This window comes from Megascapheus bottae, chromosome 3 (assembly GCF_031878675.1).
Source record: "Megascapheus bottae isolate mThoBot1 chromosome 3, mThoBot2.hap1, whole genome shotgun sequence".
Lineage (NCBI taxonomy): Eukaryota > Metazoa > Chordata > Mammalia > Rodentia > Geomyidae > Megascapheus > Megascapheus bottae.
This window is the reverse complement of record NC_143511.1, coordinates 61,087,818-61,106,573: the sequence shown is the minus strand read 5'-3', so window position 1 is coordinate 61,106,573 and position 18,756 is coordinate 61,087,818. Positions and strand designations below refer to the sequence as shown.

Below are 18,756 nucleotides of genomic sequence, written 5' to 3'. Positions count from 1 at the left end.
AAATGTAACAACTGGAGTGGAACTGATAAATGATTTTTCAACTTAGCCTTTCATCCTTCTAGGTAGATAAATTGAGTAGCTTGCACTGTGCAGTACATGGGCCTTTTAGATGAGGCTTACTGATTGCTTTGTGTGGGCATTTAAAAATTCCATAGCCCTGGGCCGAGAGTCTGGCCTAGCATGCACGAAGACCTGGGTTGGATTCCTCAGTACCACAAACATAGGTGGGAAAAAAACTGGAAGTGGTGCTGAGGCTCAAGTGGTAGAGCTCAAGCCCAAAGACAATGCTCAGGCCCTGAGCTCAAGCCCAGGGCTGGTACCAAAAAAACCTTTTAGATAAACAGAAAGAAGGGAGATACCTTGTGGGTCTGGGATAAAATATCTTTTAAAGTAAAAAAAACTTGGTGTTCTTTAACTTGTCTAAATCTTGGTGTTCTTTAACTTATCTAAATCCTTTAGGCCATTTGACAAATTAAGACAACCTTGAAATTTTACTTTTAAATTATATTGCACTGTTACCCTAAACATAAAAGTTATTTTAAAAATCAGCCAGGTGCAGGGTGGTTCATGCCTATAATTCTAGCAACTCAGGAAGCTGAGAGATTCTTATCTCCAATTAACCACCAAAAAAAAAAAAAGAGCTGTTAGTCAAGTAGTAGAGCACTAGTTTTGAGCAAAAGAGCTCAGGGACATCACCCAAGTCCTGAGTTCAAGCTCTAATAACTTACACAGTCATACTCACATATACATACACAAAAGTGAAATATAATTATTGTTAACAAAAATGTGTAAATATGGCTTTTACAATGAAAACTACAAAAGCAATAAAGAAAAGCACCATTGTATTCAAGGATTAAAAGAATTTATTTTTTGGAGTCATTTCTACACTTATCTATACCTTCGATGCAATACCAGTCAGAAGCTCAGCAGGCATTTTTTTGTTTGTTTTTAATTTGATAGGATTTTCTAAATTGAGGATAAAATGGATTTGGAAATACAAAAGGATTTAGAATATAATAATCAAAACAGTGTGATATTATATAGCCACACAGATACGGGACAATAAACAGTCTAGAAATAGGCTGACACAAAAATGCCAAACTTTTCAATCAGGAAAAAACAAGCTTTACAATACTGGTACTGATTCAGGTGGGTAGGTAGTATGCTGAAGGTCAACAATATTTCTTCCTTCATATGATCTGTAATAAATGACATTAACATTTCATAGATTGTATTGTATTTCATAATGTATTAGTTAACAAATTACTAAGTATATTTTTAAAATACATTTTAACTCTGAGGTTGGGCATGGTAGCAGCTCATACTTGTAATCTCAACTATTTGGAAAAGAAAAACAGGAATTTCTTGGGGTTTTTTGTTTTTGTTGTTGTTTTTTTTTCTTTTTGTTTTTTTGGTTCAAAGTCAGTTTTGGGCAAAAGTTAGAGACTGTCAAGAAAGGAAGGAAGGAAGGCAGAGGGAGAGAGAGAGAGAGGGAGGGAGGGAAGGAGGGAGAAAGGGAAAGAAGCAGGCAAGCAGGTGGTCAAATACATATACAATCCCAGCTAGTCAGAAAGGGAAGGTTAGAAACTCACCCAGAAAGTCTCCCAGCAAAAAGTGTGAGAGGCTATCTGAAAATGAAGAGGTACATTTCCCCTTGTAAGCAGCATCTTGGAAGATACTCTGAAATGGTGTGAAGACCCAATTTTCCAACCACCTTTGAGCTATGGCTCAAGGGGTAGGCAGTAGCTTTAAGCTAAAGAGTTCAGGGACAATACCCAGGCCCAAGGGTCGGGCGGTAGCCATTAGCTGAATTTCTCAGGGATAACACCCAGGCCCAGAATTCAAGCCCTATGACAGACCTTCCCCCCCACCCCCAAATAGTGTTTGTATTAGATTCCTGTACCTGCTGTCTCAAATTAACAATGTTGGTTGGTTTCTTTCATAATTCTGGAGGCCAGAATTTCAAAATCAATATCCTGGACAAAAATCAAGGTGTTAGAGGGGACAGGAGAAATGGTAAGGGAGGCTCTTAGGGATAATCTGTTCCTTACTCCATAGAGGTCTCTCTAATGGTTGCCATTATTCCTTAGCTTGTGGCCACCTCATTCCAGAATGTATGCTAGGTATAACATCATGAAATCTCCGTTCTATCTTCATAATGCCTTCTCCCTTTTGTTTTAAATCTTCTCTATGTTCCTCTCACAGAATACATGTGATATATATTTATTCCAAATGCTGGGTTTCTTTTAACACATATAAAAGGCTTATCTTTAAGCATTCTTGTTTGGCTTGTCTCATTTACCTTAAGTTTTAAGTGTAGAATAAAAATTTCAAATGCTATCATTGTCCTCAAGCAGATTTTAAACAAACCATGTGAAATAAATGCAATATTGCCACTTAATTTTGCTATTTTTAAAATTTCCTGTTACGGTTAGTAGTAGTATATATCTGGAAGGGTTTTTAAAAGTATGCTTGGAACTCTTAATGAAAGGACTAACTATAATTTTTTAATATTTATTTTATTGTTATTATAGAGGTGATGTACAGAGGGATACAATTACATGAATCAGGTAATTAGTATTCTTGTTGTACACTATCTTCTGTTCCTGCATTCTCAATCTCCCCTCCCCACTAAGCAACCCATGAGTTGCTTAGTTCACTTTTATCAGTGTCCAGTAAACTCCACTGCTTCATTTTTTTACCCTTTTCCCTTCACAGTTCTATACTCTCCCCCCACCCTTCTGAAGAGGTATACTTGAATAAATATATTTAAGATAAAGATATAATCATCAAAACCTAAAAACTAAAAAAAAAGAAAAAAAAAAAAGAAAGAGGTCTCTTGTTTCCAAATCTTGGAATTCAATTCAGTATGTGTACTATTTTATATGCTTTATATATGAGGAGACACTTAGGAGAAAGAAACAAAGGTGCAATGCCTAAGAGTAAGTATCCTCCTTTGGTCTCTCAGTATGTGTGAGTATCTAGAATCTTCATATCCCAGTGTATTTTAGGTCTAATATCCACATATAGAGAACATACATTGTCATTCTGAGCTTGACTTACACCTCACTTAACACAATTTGTTCTAGTTCCATCCATTGCCCTGCAAATGACATTATTTTATTTCTAATGGGCTGTGTAAAATTCTATCATGTATAGGTAGTTACATTTTTTTAGATCCACTCAGCTATTGTGGGACATCTGAGCTGTTTCCATATCTTGGCAATTGTGAATAGTGTGACTGTGAACATGGATGTGCAGGAGTGTTTATCATATCTTAGCTCATGATATTTAGGGTAAATGCCCAGAAGCGAGTGGTATGGCTAGGTTGTAAGGAAGGCCTGTTTAGTTTTTTGAGGATCCCCCAAGACTGCTGTCCAGAGTGGTTGTACTAGTTGACATTCCCACGAACAGTGCAGTAAGGGTTCCTTTTTTGCCCACATTCTTGCCAACATTTGGTGAATTCATAACATTTGCCAATCTAACTGGAGTGAGATGGAATCTCATGAGTTGTTTTGATTTGCATTTCCTTTATGACAAGAATGATTAGCATCTCCTCAGGGATTTTTCCCCCTCTTACCTCTTTTTCTGAGAAGTCCCTTCTTAGCTCCCTTCCCATTTAGTGATTGGTTTATTAGGTCTAGGAGGAGTTCATTTCTTGAGCTCCTTTTATTTACTAGATATTAGGTCTTTGTCTGATATATTACTGCTAAATATCTTCTCCCAGTCATGTTGTCCGTCTCTCTAGTTTAGTAACTATGTCCTTAGCTGTGCAGAAACTTTTTATTTTGATGTAGTCCCACTTGCCAAGTCTCCTATCTGAAATGTTTTTCTTATTTGAAGTCATGTATTACATATAAAATTGAAACTGTATTTAGTAATTTTGATCTCCTAAAAGATATTCTATAGTGTCTTAGTCCTACTTCACATGTTGTTTAGTTGCAAGGTCAGATAACAATAAAGTAGACTAAATATCCCCAACTCAGATATTTATCCACCATCTTCACTACTGCAGGACCTGGGGACTACTGACAGTAGCAGAGAATGGTACTATAAAAAGGAACGACAAAATTCCAGATCAAGAGAGAAAGTGGTTAGTCTTGGTTGCTCTTAGTAATTTGGAACTTTACATGCAAATAACAGAAATCTGGTAAAAGAAGAAAAAAAATGAAGGCAAGGGATTTACAGGCTTATGTATAACTGGAAAAATCTAGGCATTTGTGTACCTTCAGCCTGGCTTGTTCATTCTAGAAGTGGATGCACAACTCATCTCTTTTCTCAATTCTACCTTCTGTGCTGGCTTTATTCTGAGGCTGGCTAGTTGAAAGAACATGAATTTTGGCAGATTTAGACCTTAAACAGTTCTAAAACCCCTATCTTAGAAACAATCTTGGGCGTTTTGTTTTGTATTTCTTATAGGAATTACAAGAAGTTCTTTCAATGACTCAACTGGGTAATTCCTTTCCACTCATATCTGGAGACTGTACGCAGCAGGTTCAAATTGTGTGCCTACTCATTAAATGTAGGAGCAGCAAAGTATAGGGTAATGATAAGTAATCATCATTCATCATCACCATCCAAATCCTATGGAATAATTTTCCAGTCAGAAATTCTGTTGACAGAGGAATGAATGGTAAAGAGGAAAAATGTTTCCCAAAAGCTAGTACATGCAGCATCTAATATATCTAATGTAATATACATTGTAAGAGACACCAAGTTTTAAAAATAAAACAGCATTTGCTGTTGGTGGTGGTGGTCATAGAGCTTGAACTTGGGCCGGGTGTTGTCCCTGAGCGTTTCTGCTCAAGGCTATATTTCTACCAACCACTTTGAGGCACACCACTTCTGGTTTTCTGGTTAATTGGAGAGAAGAGTTTCACAGACTTTCCTGCCTGGGTTGGCTTTGAATCATGATTCTCAGATCTCAGCCTCCTGAGCAGCTAGTATTACAGACATGAGCCACCATGTAAATGGATTTTTAATAGATTATCCGTGATCTTCTAAGTAGATTAAAGGCAACTTTAAAACTTTCTTATTCTTCTGTGTGTCTTACTGTACTGATATCATTATAATATATAGAGAGTTGAACTATGGAGAACAACTTTGTCTTATTCCCAGTGAGAGTGAGAATTAATGAGAACATTCATCTTTAATTGTATGTTTTAGAAAAAGACTCCATTTTGTGTGTGTGTGGTAATGGGGAACTCTGGGCCTGGGCGCTGTCCCTGAGCTCTTCAGCTCAAGGTTACCACCCTACCCTTGAGCCACAGACCCATTTCCCATTTTCTAGTGGTTAATTGGCAATAAGAGTACCACTGCTTTGTATTGCCCAGACTGGTTTTGACTGGCTTTAAAGTGTGATCCTCAGATCTCAGCCTCCTGAGTAGCTAGGATTACAGGCGTGAGCCACCTAGCCTGGCTAAGACTCCATTTTCAGTCAAACAAGCACCCTACTTACTACCTGTTTGCTATACATACATATACATACAAATAGTGTTTTGCTCTATTGTGACTGGGAGCTATATTCTGTGAAATGATTATTTCATGGAAGTTCAAACCATGTATACCACCAAAAAGAAATTGTTTTAAACTCTGCTTAAATTTATACGGAAGTGTCTTTATAGTAAACTCATCTTCACTACCTAAATCTAGGTAAGAGTTACTGCTGAAAATTTGAAATAAATAGCAATAATTAGGAACTATGAAATAGGAACATGCTCATAATATCACAAATGTTTATATTTTGGTTTTATTTACCTTAAAGATTATAACTGGGTAAGAAGTGTGCATTACATATATTCTAAAAGTTGTCCACTTTGATTTAATAAGAAAGTGTTTTGATGTATCAAAGTACTATAGTTCTTGTCTTTATAATTCCATATAGTTCTATGTCTCATTAAATGTGGTTTGAATTCCTAAACATTTTTACAAATATATGTATGTATGCATGTACGTATGGTCAGTTATGGGGCTTTGGGCACTGTCCCTGAACTCTTCAGCTCAAGGCTAGCGCCCTACCACTTTGCATCACAGAACCAGTTCAAGTTTTTTGGTGGTTAATTAGAAATAAAGAATCTCAAGGACTTTTGTGCCCTCACTGGCTTTGAACAGTGATCTTCAGACTCAGCCACCTGTGTAGCTAGGATTACAGGCATGGCCACTGTATCCAACTTTTCAAATTTTTTAAAGACTGAGATTGAAGAAAAAAAAATCTCCCCTCCCTTCCAAATATACAGACATTGTCTTACAACACAATGCCTATCACTTTGTGGAAAATACAAATGATGAATTGCGAAACTTACTTGAAAGAAAGAAAAAAAGAGAGCAAGAAGGAAAGCCTGGTGTGTTGGAAACAGGGTATACTGTTGGAAACTTAAAATACATAGTATTAAAGGAAGTATCAATATTAGTAACAGTCAATTAGAGCATGAGGTATTAGCTCAGTGGTTAAAAACATGCTAACACTAAGAGCAAATAAGATAGCAAAAATGGAGAAAATAGTATCTTTAAATGATATAATGTCATTTCTAGTGTTAGTACACATTTATAATAGATGCTGGTCATAAACATTCTTCTGTGGCACAGAAATATAACCAAACGTATAGGGAAATCATGTATTACCTAATAGACAAGAATAAAAACTACAGGAAATGTTATATGACATCGTTAATAAGAAAATAATAGCAACTGAGCAAGAACATTTTAAAGCCTCTATGACAAGTAATATTGTATCATTGCTTTTACTTCTGTAGGACTATAGCTAATCCATTAACTGTGAATAACAATTTATTGAACAATTCCTACATAAATTCTATCTGAAATCACAAAAATGACATTCATAGAACAAGGTATTTTCCTCTTAAGTAACAAAATTAAAATGGTAAAAAAAAGTAAACAAATAAGCACACAACTAAATAACATTACAAACCGGGCATTTAATTTTCATTTTTATTTTAATCTTAATTAAACAAGTCCACGTGTGGTCCTCCCAATTACATATTAATTAAAAGTGGGAAAAGACTTCAAAATTCTTTTCAAATAGTTGAGTTTAATTCAGAGAAATAAAGAAACAAGATATTAGACTGAGATTAAGTACATCTTTTGTCAATAAGGTATGTTGTTCCCTTAGGCCTCATAAACAAGCTGCTCCTTTTGAATACAGCAGACCTCCAATTTAAATTTATGGAAAGACTAGAGCAGAAGAGCCTGCACTCACAATTTTAATAACCTATTAAGTTGCGACTTCAGATTCATTTTATAATCATGCTCCTCAGGGAGCTATGCTATCTGGATAAAGATAAAATTTTTTTCCTTTAAAGATAAATAGCATCATTAATCTGCAACATTCCTTTTCTATTATCTTTCGAAATGAGGAGTTATTTTGTTCTGATCTTGAGGTAATTAGCCTTCATTCACAAGCCTGAAAATGTCTGTGTTCTGAAAATTAAAAATGTGTCATTAAGTGGAATTTACCATAATGTCATTTATCTTTATATAGTTCATCAGTGACAGCAATGGGCCTGGGAATCCATCAGCTTTTACCAAGGAAGCATTAAAACAAATTGAAAAACAGAATAATCCCAGGCACTCCTTAACACAGTCAAAGCCATTTGGGTAATTAAATAGTGGTATTTAAAGTTTTAATTTAGATTTTCCCCTCTGTTCATCAGTAGTCAAATGAGATGTTCATATTCATAACTGTTTGTAATAAAGGGTTTTATAAAGCAAGCAGAATACCAATGTCATTAAAATTTAATAGATGGACAGTTTTAATTTACAAAATAAAGTTTTTATTTGCCTGAATCCTGATTTCTAAGATCACATTAGAAATACCCTTTACTTCAACTACCTAGGTTGCAATATGAGCTCCACAATAACTACTAACTCAACCCCGAATTCCAAAACTGTTAAGATGCCTTGAGATTGAACTTCATTATTGTGAATATTGGGAAAGAACATCTTTTATACCTTTAATATGCTTTCACTAACTATATGTATTTCCAACAATCACTGTACAGAATTATCAGGTATAATTACAGAAGATAAAAACAAAACCATCCTCTGAAATTAGGCCAGAGGTTAAAGTAAGAATTTTGTAGTGGTCTGAAAGTTGGAAAGTATTCTGTTACCAGTTAATTCTATTCATATATTGATCAGGGAACATGAACATAACTTAAAAACAAAAAATTATGCTTTTCTAAGTCAAAAAATGTTCTAAATGGATTCTAAAGATACAACAAAATCAGTTGAAAAGACCATAAAAAGGTTTAAAACTGCATAGCTCATTCAACGTAACATAAAAATATCATCTCTGAATCAGCACATCTGGGAGCAATATCTGGGAATAGTATCATCCTTGAAAATGTTTTAAGAACAATTCAAAGATTAACTTAATGCAGTGGGGATCACAACTAGATCATTCATATTCTGAACTTACATAGTATACTCAAGTGTATTATGAAAGTGGCAGTATGATTTTATGCTAAACTACTGAATAATTGAAGTTTAGAGCTTTGCCACTTAGATATGTAAATTCTTTTGGAGTAGCTAAATGATTTTTTATGAAATATTTGATAGTAATTTTCTTGGCTGAAGAATACACACACACACACACACACACACACACACACACACACACACACACACACACAACCACCACTGAACAAATACATCACATACATCACACCAAATACTGGTTAAGGACCTTAAGAACTCATTCTCTCTCCATTTTCTCTTTTCTCCTTTCTCCCACCCTCTCTCTTTTTCTTCCCTCCCTCCCTCTTCTTTCCCTCTGCCTTTCTCTGATAGTCCTGAGACTTGAACTCTAGGTGTGGGTGCTGTCCCTGAGGTTTACAGCTCAAGGTTTTAATACTTTGCCAACAACTCTACTACTGGCTTTTTGATGTTTAATTGGAGATAAGAAGATGGGTATTTCTGCCTGAGGCAGCATAAAAACCTCAATCTCACATCTAGCTAAATCTTCCAAGTAGCTAGAACTATTGGCATGAGCCACCACTGCCTGCCTTCTTGGACCTAAAAACTTTTAAAATCTTTTCCATCTCTACTGCTTTCCCAATGCCTGGGGTTTTCAATTCTGATTATATACTATGCAATGACTTAGGGAAATATGAAGATAGGATTACCAAATGAATGTATGATTACATATTTCCTTAAAAGAATATGCAGATTACAACAGAATGAAAGATGCCCAAGATGAAAAACTTGTTATGTCTGTACAACTGGTCATAACAGCATAACTAAAACTATAAAATCCATACATCTATACCTATTTTAAATTGTTCTGCAGATTCATTGTCAAAAATAAAAAGCACATGTGAAGCTGGGGGAGGTGGCTCACCTACTCTGGAGGTTGAAATCTGTGGATTGTGGTTCCAAGCCAGCCTGGCTGGAAAGTCCCTATGAGATTCTTATCTGCAATTAACCACTCCAAAACCAGAAGTGGCATGTTGCTCAAAAAGTAATAGGGCACTACCGTTGAGCAAAAGAACTCAGAGACAGCACCCAGGCCCTTAGTTCAAACTCCATGACCCACACAAAAAAGCACACATGAAATTTAACAGCTAGCTTAAAAGTTTTCAGACAGCTTTAGGATCCTTTTATCAATAAAATATTAACAGTTTTATTAATTGCTTCCTTAAATTCCTTTTTTGAAATTTAAATTTCTTTTTCTTAGTACTGGGTATTGAACTCAGGGCTCTACCAGCTCTGCTATACTCTCATCATATTATTTACTTGTTTAAGGAAAGACCCAAAGAGTCTCCTTAATTTTTGTACTTAATTAACCTCAAATGGACAATTTAATACAGCTGGGATCATAGATGCATGTGTCCTTACATCTGGGTTACTATTTCTTTTCTTTTTTTCCTTTTTTTTTTTTTTTTGCCAGTCCTGGAGCTTGGACTCAGGGCCTGAGCACTGTCCTTGGGCTTTTTCCTCAAGGCTAGCACTCTGCCACTTGAGGCACAGCAATCATTTCTAGCTTTTTCTATGTATGTGGTACTGAAAAATGGAACCTGGGTCTTCATGCATGCTAGACAAACACTCTACTACTAGGCCAAACTCCTGGCCATTAACTAATTATTTCTTTAAAAAAAATATTTTAGGGGGGCAGGTGTCAGTCATGACACCTTGAACTCTGGGCCTGGGACCTGTCCCTGAGCTCTTCAGCTCAAAGCTACTGCCCTAACTTGAGCCACAGTCCCACTTCTGATTTTCTAGTGGTTAAATGGAGATAAGATTCTTGAGGGCTATAGTGCCCTGTCTGGCTTTGAACTACAATCCTCAGATCTCAGTCTCCTGAGTAGCTAGGATTACAGGCCTGAGCTAGCACGCCTGGCTTTTCAAAATATTTATTTGAGTAATTTCTGAACATTTTTTACTATCTATGGCCTATTGCACTTTTGATACATTGCCATTTTAAGTAAAATTGTCATTTATCTTACTGAACCAAGGCAAACTCATTGGTAAGTAATTGAATTTATCTTCAAATTTATTTTTTTCCAGCATTACTGAAATCACCAGGTTGAAATGCAGTATTGAATACAAATTCCAGAAAAAGTGAAGCTCAAATAAACAATTTTTCTGACCACCTTCATTATTCTGTCCCATCACTAAACACTTTTTTTTATTTTTAAGAAAAAAATTCAGTTGGCCTACACTTAAAATACTAGCTACTCAGGAGGCTGAGATCTGAAGACTGAAGTTCTAAGTCCTTGAGACTTGTACTTCCAAGTAATAAGCAGAATGCCAGAACTGGACTCATGGCTCAGCTGGTAGAGAAGCAGCCTTGAGCAGAAAACGCTCAGCAAGAACACAAAGCTCTGGGTTCAAGCCTCAGTACTGGCAGGGAACCAAACATCCACACACCCATACTCTTTTTTTTTTTTTTTTTGCCAGTCCTGGGCTTGAGCTCAGGGCCTGAGCACTGTCCTTGGACTTTCTCAAGGCTAGAGCTCTACCACTTGAGCCTCAGCACCATTTCCGGCTTTTTTCTATGTATGTGGTACCGAGGAATCGAACCCGGGTCTTCATGCATGCTAGGCAAGCACTTTAACCACTAGGCCAAACTCCAGGCTCCACCCATACTCTTTTTATACATGTACTTGTAATATTAATTAACAAGATTAAAAAACTGAAAGCAACAAATTATCTAACAGTCTATGAAACTGAAATATTATACACACACCTATACATACTCACACTCTCTCTTTCACTCACTATGAATCAGGTAGCTATTATAAAGAGAAATCATTCTATTAATCAATAACATGATAAAAGTATGTTTCAGAGAAGTATATACAAAGATTTCTACTACATTCTGTATTTCAATGCTGTTTATGTAAGCACAAAGAAAAAATACAGAAGCTATTAATAGTGTAATACTGTTAGTGTAAATGTACAGAAAATGTTAACACTGTGTTTGGAGCCCGAAGAGGCAAGAAAAGACTAGCAGGCTGAGAAGACTCATACTAAGCCCCTTCCAACATTAAAAGAGATAAAGCAATTCTTCCAATAAACTAACACCAGTGTTATAATTCCACTGTTGGTAGGAATACTTAGGCTAATATTCATCTCATCTCAATGATATATACAGGTAGTCAACAGACATGTATACATACACAGACAGCTATTTCACAATTATAGCCTTCTATTTTGTGCCAATATTCAGGCTTGACCCTAGGCTCTTCCTTAGTTTTATTTGCTCAAAGCCTGTGTTCTTCTACTTAAGCCACACTTCTAGATTTTTGGAGGTTAACTGAAGATAAAGAGTCTCAGAGCATTTTTCTGCTTGGGAGGCTTCAGAACTCGGTCTGCTGAGTAGCTAGAATTGCAAGTGCCAACCCAGATAATTATATTTTTACTTTATATTTAATGTTTTATATATTTTGTGTTTTTAAAAATCTCTAATTTTCTAACATAGAAAAAGGTTCTTTCCAATAAATGTTTTAAAAGGAATGGAATCATAAAGATAATGGTTGACTGATCTGTATGATCATACAGAAAAATAAAAATAGTTCTAAGCGAAGTAAGTTTTTGTTTTATTTTGTTTTTAGGTTAGATGGAAAGTGACATTTGTCCCTATCTCAAATTTCTGAAATCTAGTACTGATATTTGGGGACAGAAAATTATTTGTTATAGGCAATTGTCTCGAACATCATAGGATGTTTCCTAGTATCCTTACCCTTTACTCAGTAGATGGTAGTACCTCTACCACTGGATCAAATAAAAATGTGTCCAGACATTTTGACCAAGAAGGGCACATAGGATATAGAGTAAGAACTACTTCTTTTAGCCATACATTTTCTGAGAAATGACTAGTACTTTACATTAGTAAAATATTAGTAGAAAATTTCAGCAAGGTTTTGGGGGGGGGAGGGAAATAGGGACAAAAACATGAGAAAGGATATCAATGAGCAAGAAAGAAGTAATGCACCTACTACCTGAGCCCAGAAAGCCTAGAATTGTTCTCCTGGCTAATTCTAAAGGCAATGCGTACAAAGCAAATGCCAACAAAATCAGACCCACCACTGATTGGCAACTTCAAGTAATTCTTCAGATGCATTTTTTTTTATTGGTTGTGGTGCTTAAACCTTAGACTTGGGTACTGTCCCTGAGAAATTCAGCTCAAGGCAAGTGCTGTAGCCACTTTGAGCCATAGTGCCACTTCCAGTTCTCGAGTGCTTAATTGGAGATAAAGAGTCTCACAGACTTTCATGCCCTGGCTGGCTTTGAACCTCAATCCTCAGATTTCAGCTTCCTGAGTAGCTAGGATTACAGGTGTGAGCCACCATGCCGGCAGTATAACAAACTTAAAAGAAATTAAAACCTAAAGGAGGATCCGTAGCCTAATTGTAGAGTGCTTGTCTAGCATGTATGAGGCCTTGGGTTTGATTCCTCAGTACTGCATACACAGCAAAGGCCAGAATTTGTGCTGTAGCTCAAGTGGTGGGGTGCTAACCTTGAGAAAACAGTGTCCAAGGACAGTTCCTAGCCTCTAAGTTCATGCCCCAGGACTAGGAAAAAAAAAAATAGGCCAGGACTTAGGCCTAGTGGTAGAGTGCTTGCCTAGTATGCACAAAGATGTGGGTTCAATTCCTTGGTACCACATACATAGAAAAAGTAGAAACTGGGGCTATGGCTCAAGTACTAGAGCTCTAAACTTGAGAAGAGCCCAAGGACAGTGCTCAGACCTTGAGTTCAAGCTCTAGGACTAGCAAAAAAAAAAAAAAATCTCATCTTTGGATCAGAGTGTGGCCTCGTGATAAAGTACTTGCCTAGCCAGAAATGGTGCTGTGGCTCAAGTGGCAGAGCGCTAGCCTTGAGCAAAAAAATGTCCAAGGACAGTGCCTAGGACCTGAGGTCAAGCCCCAGGATTGGAAAACTAAACAACCAACAAAGAACAAATGCCTAAAGGAAAAGACTAAATTAAGAAGAGAGACAAAGCTACTTCACCCTCATCTTTCCAAGGAAGTCTTGGAAATATTACAGAGGAAAATCAATGAAACAGAGTAGAAGACATAAGAGAAAGAAAAAAGGTTTTTTTTTTAAAGGCCATGGCGCTTGAACTTGGCCTGGGCATTGTCCCTGAGCTCTTCAGCTCAAGGCTACCACCCTACTCTTGAGCCAAGCCCCACTTCCCATTTCCTAGAGGGTAACTGGAGATAAGAATCTCAGGTCCTTTGTACCAGGCTGGCTCTGAACCTTGATCCTCAGATCTTAGCCTCCTGAGTAGCTAGGGTTACAGGCGTGAGCCACTGAGCCGACAAAAGATTTTAAAAGGGAGGTTGGAGATTGGCTAAGTTTGATGGCTCACACCTACTTATTCTAGCTACCAGAGAGCTGAGAGCTTGGTTCAAGGCCAGCTTGGGCAAAAAGTCTTCAACGCTTTTATTTATTTTTATTTTATATTCAACAATAAAAGGTTGAGTGTGGTATAAGTTTATCATCCCAATTATGCATGAAGCATAGCTGAAGAGGAAAGCCACCCAAGCAAGCCTATGCAAAAAGCAGGACCATCATCTGAAAACTAATAAAATAATAAAAGGGAAAAAAAAGGCTACTAGAGATGTAGTACGATACCTGTCTAGAGAGGCAGTTTGATCTCCATAAGGCTATGATTCCAATCCCAGTACCAACAAAATGTCAAAACAGAAGAAGGAAATTAATTACATGATACACAGAAAAATCAACAAAATAAATATGGTTCATTAATAGCCTTCAAAATTCTTAGAATTTTATATTTTTTTCTTATTCACCATAAGAAAAAGGTCTCATATAAAAATAGCACAGATAGTATGAGAAGATATATTTTAGAGAAAGGACACATTTTAATATCATGAATCTCACTGTTCATCAGTAACATTATTTCTACTTGATAAAGCACAGCTTCTTACGTGAATCTGTTGAAGGCCACAGCTACAAATGCAGACTTTTAGGTGTCGTTCTCTATGTCAAGTGGCAACCAATAGTCATACCAACTGTCAGTTTGATAAGTACTTTCTTAGCATTCAAGGACAAAGTGCACATATGTAACACTGGTCCTGACAAAAATGAAGCCAGAGAAAAGACCACTAGTCACTAGACGAAATACAAACAAGTTAGCAGAAAAAGACTGGATAACGGCCAAATCCAGAAAGCCAGGAAGAATAGCTTGTTTACTCTAATCCCTCGCTCCAAAAGAGCCAATCATACAGCATGAGGGGAAATAGGCAAATGGAGAGAGAACACAACTAGTTCTTGGTAGATCAAGAAAAAATAGAGATCAATAAAACAGAAACCTTCTGACTTTATAGACTGCTACCTACCTACCCAAGTAGTCAGACAAGTAATCCTCAGAATCACCATGTCTGATACCTAGAACTTTCTCTTTTGAGGACATTCTAACTACCTAACCACTTTCCCACCACACTTCTTCAGAATCCTAACACTATTATATGGTGGGCGATTTCCCTTGTCAGCACAATTTCTTGTCTTTCTCACTGGATTTATTCAAATATGCATTCAAAAATTAGCAGTGGGAGAAGAGGTGAGAACTTACTGAGTGCCCATTCAAGTTCTAAACATGTATACACAAATGCACACACACAATGCATATACAGACATTTCATATGCACAAATACATATAAAATGTATAAAGTGGTGATAAATATAAGAAAAATAAAATTGAGAAAGGCATATAAAAGATAGTAAGGTCAGGGTAACCTGCCGTTTCATATAAGACAATAAAAGAAATTCTCTAATGACATTTGAACAGAAATCTGAAAGTAGAGAAGAAAGTCATATAATAGTTAAGGGAAAAGCAGAGCCAATAAAGAGCAAAGGTTTCAAAACTCTAAGTTGGAATGTACTTGAAACTTTGAAGAAACTGGGTAGTATTCATTTCCTAGGTAGGAAAGTTCCTGAGACCTCTTATCTCCAATTACTCACCCGCAAACTGGAAGCAGCACTATGGCTCTTAGTGGTAGAGTGCTAGACTTGACCACAAAAGCTCAGGAACAGGACCCAGGAGGCCCTGAGTTCAAGCCCCATGACCACTACCAACAACAAAAACAGTCTCGCAGATTTTCCTGTCTGGACTGGCTTCATACTATGATCCTTGGATCTCAGCCTCCTGAGTAGTTAGGATGACAGGCATGAGACATGGGTGTGTGACCACATACAACCTTTTATGCCATAGGAAACACAGTAAACATGATTCTAAGTGGAGAAGACAGCCTACTGAAGAGTTTTGTGCATAGCCAGCACTGGTGGCTCATGCCTGTAATCCTAGCTACTTCGGAGGCTGAGATCTGAAAATCATGGTTCAAAGACAGCCTTTTTTTGTTTTTTGTTTTTGGGTTTTTTTGGTGAGAGTCTAATCTCCAATTACCCACCAGAAAACCAGAAGTGGAACTGTGGTTCAAGAGGTGGAGAGATAGCCTTGAGCTTATGAGGATCTCAGGCCTAAAGACAGCAACCAGACCCAAAGTTCAAGCTCCATGACTGACACCACCACCCCCTCCAAAAAAAGATATAACTAGGCAGGGAGTGTGGCATACTGCATCATGCACAAAGCCCTGAGTTTCGATTCCTCGGTACCACATACACAGAAAAAACTGGGGGAGGTGCTTTGGCTCAAGTGGTAGAAATAGCCTTGAGAAAGCCCAAGGACAGTGCCCAAAGCCCTGAGTTCAAGCCCAGGACCAAAAAAAAAAAAAAAGAAAGAAAGAAAGAAAGAAAGAAAGAAAGAAAGAAAGAGAAAGAGAATCTAATAAAAAGGAGACAAGTGCAATAATCCAGACTCTAAGAGGGGATGAGACCAAGGTGATAGTAGCACAGTGACTTATAAAGCAACTAGATTCTGATATACTCAAAAGATTTACAATCAAAGATTTAAGGTGACAGGTTTAAATGTGAGGCCTAAGCACCAGAAAGAAGTTCAACTTAAGTCTACTGCCTGCTCATATTTTTCAACCAATACAATGTGTTACACATTCACTTACCACTGTCATTGCCTCTTCTTTTTTTTTTTTTTGCTAGTCCTGGGGCTTGAACTCAGGTCCTAGGCACTGTCCTTGGTTTCTTTTGCTCAAGGCTAGTAATCTACCACTTGAGCCACAACACCATTTCCAGGTTTTCCTGTTGATATGGTACTGAGGAATTGAACCTAGGGCTTCATGCATGTTACGCAGTCTACCATTAAGCCACATTCCCAACACAGCTACATCTATTATCTATTATTATAGTAAATTATCCTATGCTAGTCACAATCTTTCAATTTAGAAACAAACTTGGCTATTCCTTACAACAGTACAATTTTTCTTTTAATCATACAAACCACTCCAATAAATCAGCTTTGAAAGAAAACAAAAACTACAATGTGTCTTTACAATGAAGTTTTAAAAGCAAGCGCTCTAGTTCTAAAATACAGGTTCTAAGCCTCAGATTAGGTCTCACAAAGGAACAGGATCGTTTGACCCAAGCTGCTTTTCAACTCAGGATGTGGTCCAGGATGGCCTGAACCTCATCTAGCCTCCCATGTGCTGACATTACAAGCTGCCCCACCTGCCCCTGACACATACTTTAGGTAAATTTAGTTATGGAGTTTCTCTGTAACAAAACAAGTAAGAAAAGCCTATAGAATTTTAACAGAAGCAATTAGAAATGAAAATTGAGCTGGGCACCAGTGGTTCAGTCTTTAGCTACAAATCTAGCAACTCAGGAAGCTGAGATTTGAGAATCTCAGTTCAGATTCAGCATAGGCAGAAAAATTCCAGAGACTAGTCTCCAATTAACCAACTAAAGGCTAGATCTGAAGGCATTATTACAATATTATTCACAGTATCTAAGCAAACAACCAAATCAGTAGACATGGTAGAAACAAAGCTTATCTATGTTTAAGAATGACCAACAACAGAGGCTGCCCACCAAATGATCAAGATGTGGTTAGCAGACCAGGATTTACCTATAAATATATGTTCAAAGTAAACAAAAATATGTACATTAAGGAGCTTAAAAATCACCATTCTATCTTAAAGACAAGTTAAAATCTGAACATACAAACAAAAAGCAACAGCTGTAAAATTGGAGCAATGGGCAGGCAGACAGAATCAAACTTCAAAGCAAACACTTAAAAGCAGAAATCGTCAAAAGACAACACCAGAGTGCGAAAGCCTAAGCTAAAAATGATAAATTATTTAATGTAGACAAAACTGAATTAAAAACTCCAGGGTCACCCACATACTTTGGTTGAGTTTTTGTTTTGTTTTGTTTTTTGTAATCTTCAGGAACTCAGCAGTTTCTCAGTTATTAGAGAAAAACTTCCTCCTGCTTTGACCAGGAAGGAGAAAAAGAACCATTTTGAAATGGTTCTTAACAAAGATCTTGGGAGAAACCTTGGGAGAAACTATTTTACCAGAGCCTTGTCTGTTCGAGTATTATCAGAATAATTTAGCTCTGGAAAGGAAAGCATCCAATTCTAGTCCCCTCTAGACATCTACTCTCATCTAAAATATATAAGCCCAGAGTACAGGTTTACCAAAAAATTGAGAGTTAAGCACAGACCAACAATGGCTTCTCATGCCCTACCATTCTATTAATAAAAACCTATTTGCTCTAATTCCTTTGTCCAGTATAAAATCTCCACCACAACAAAAAATTACCAGACATCATTATTGCCACTACATCACACCACACAACCACTACAACCACCAACCCCAACATAACAAATAAGAACAATAACAATAAGTTTAAAGAGACTGAACAACCAGCTGGACCAGAGTCTTACATGGGAGATATGTTGAAAGTATCAGACCAGAATTCTTTAAAAGGGTTTGAGGGAAAAACATGGAAAAGATAGATAAGAGATGGAAACTATTGAAATAAGAATTGGAGGGAAATGTGAGAAGCAAAAAATACTTCAAAAGAAATGAAGGTTTTTAATAGACTCCTTAGAAAATGGAAAATAATGAGAAATGTCTTGAATTTACAGTTATGACAATATAAACTTCCAAAACTGAAAAAAGCAAAGGAAAGGAAGACTAAGAAGAAAAAAAAGAACAGAATATCCCAGAACTGTAGGGCAACCACAAAAGTTATAGCAAATACATGGTGGAGGTTAAACCATAACCATCCCCTTTACTTATGCCTAAAGATGAGACACGTAAGTTGGTAAGTTGTAGAATGTTATAATTACTTATAAACACTTACAATATGACCCCTTTTTTAAGCAACTGTCCCCCTCAACCAAGTGCACAC

The 18,756-nt window shown here is 36.9% G+C and overlaps 1 protein-coding gene across 1 annotated transcript in view; it reads right to left on the bottom strand.

The window, feature by feature from the left end:
* Window positions 1-878: 878 nt before the first annotated feature.
* LOC150065632 (zinc finger CCHC domain-containing protein 7-like) overlaps window positions 879-18,756 on the bottom strand; it is a 95,443-nt gene continuing 77,565 nt past the window's right edge. The window contains exon 3 of the mRNA XM_090330280.1: window positions 879-1,199. Coding sequence (XP_090186406.1) covers window positions 1,072-1,199 — 128 coding nt within the window. The 3' untranslated portion in view covers window positions 879-1,071. The remainder of the gene's footprint in view (window positions 1,200-18,756) is intronic.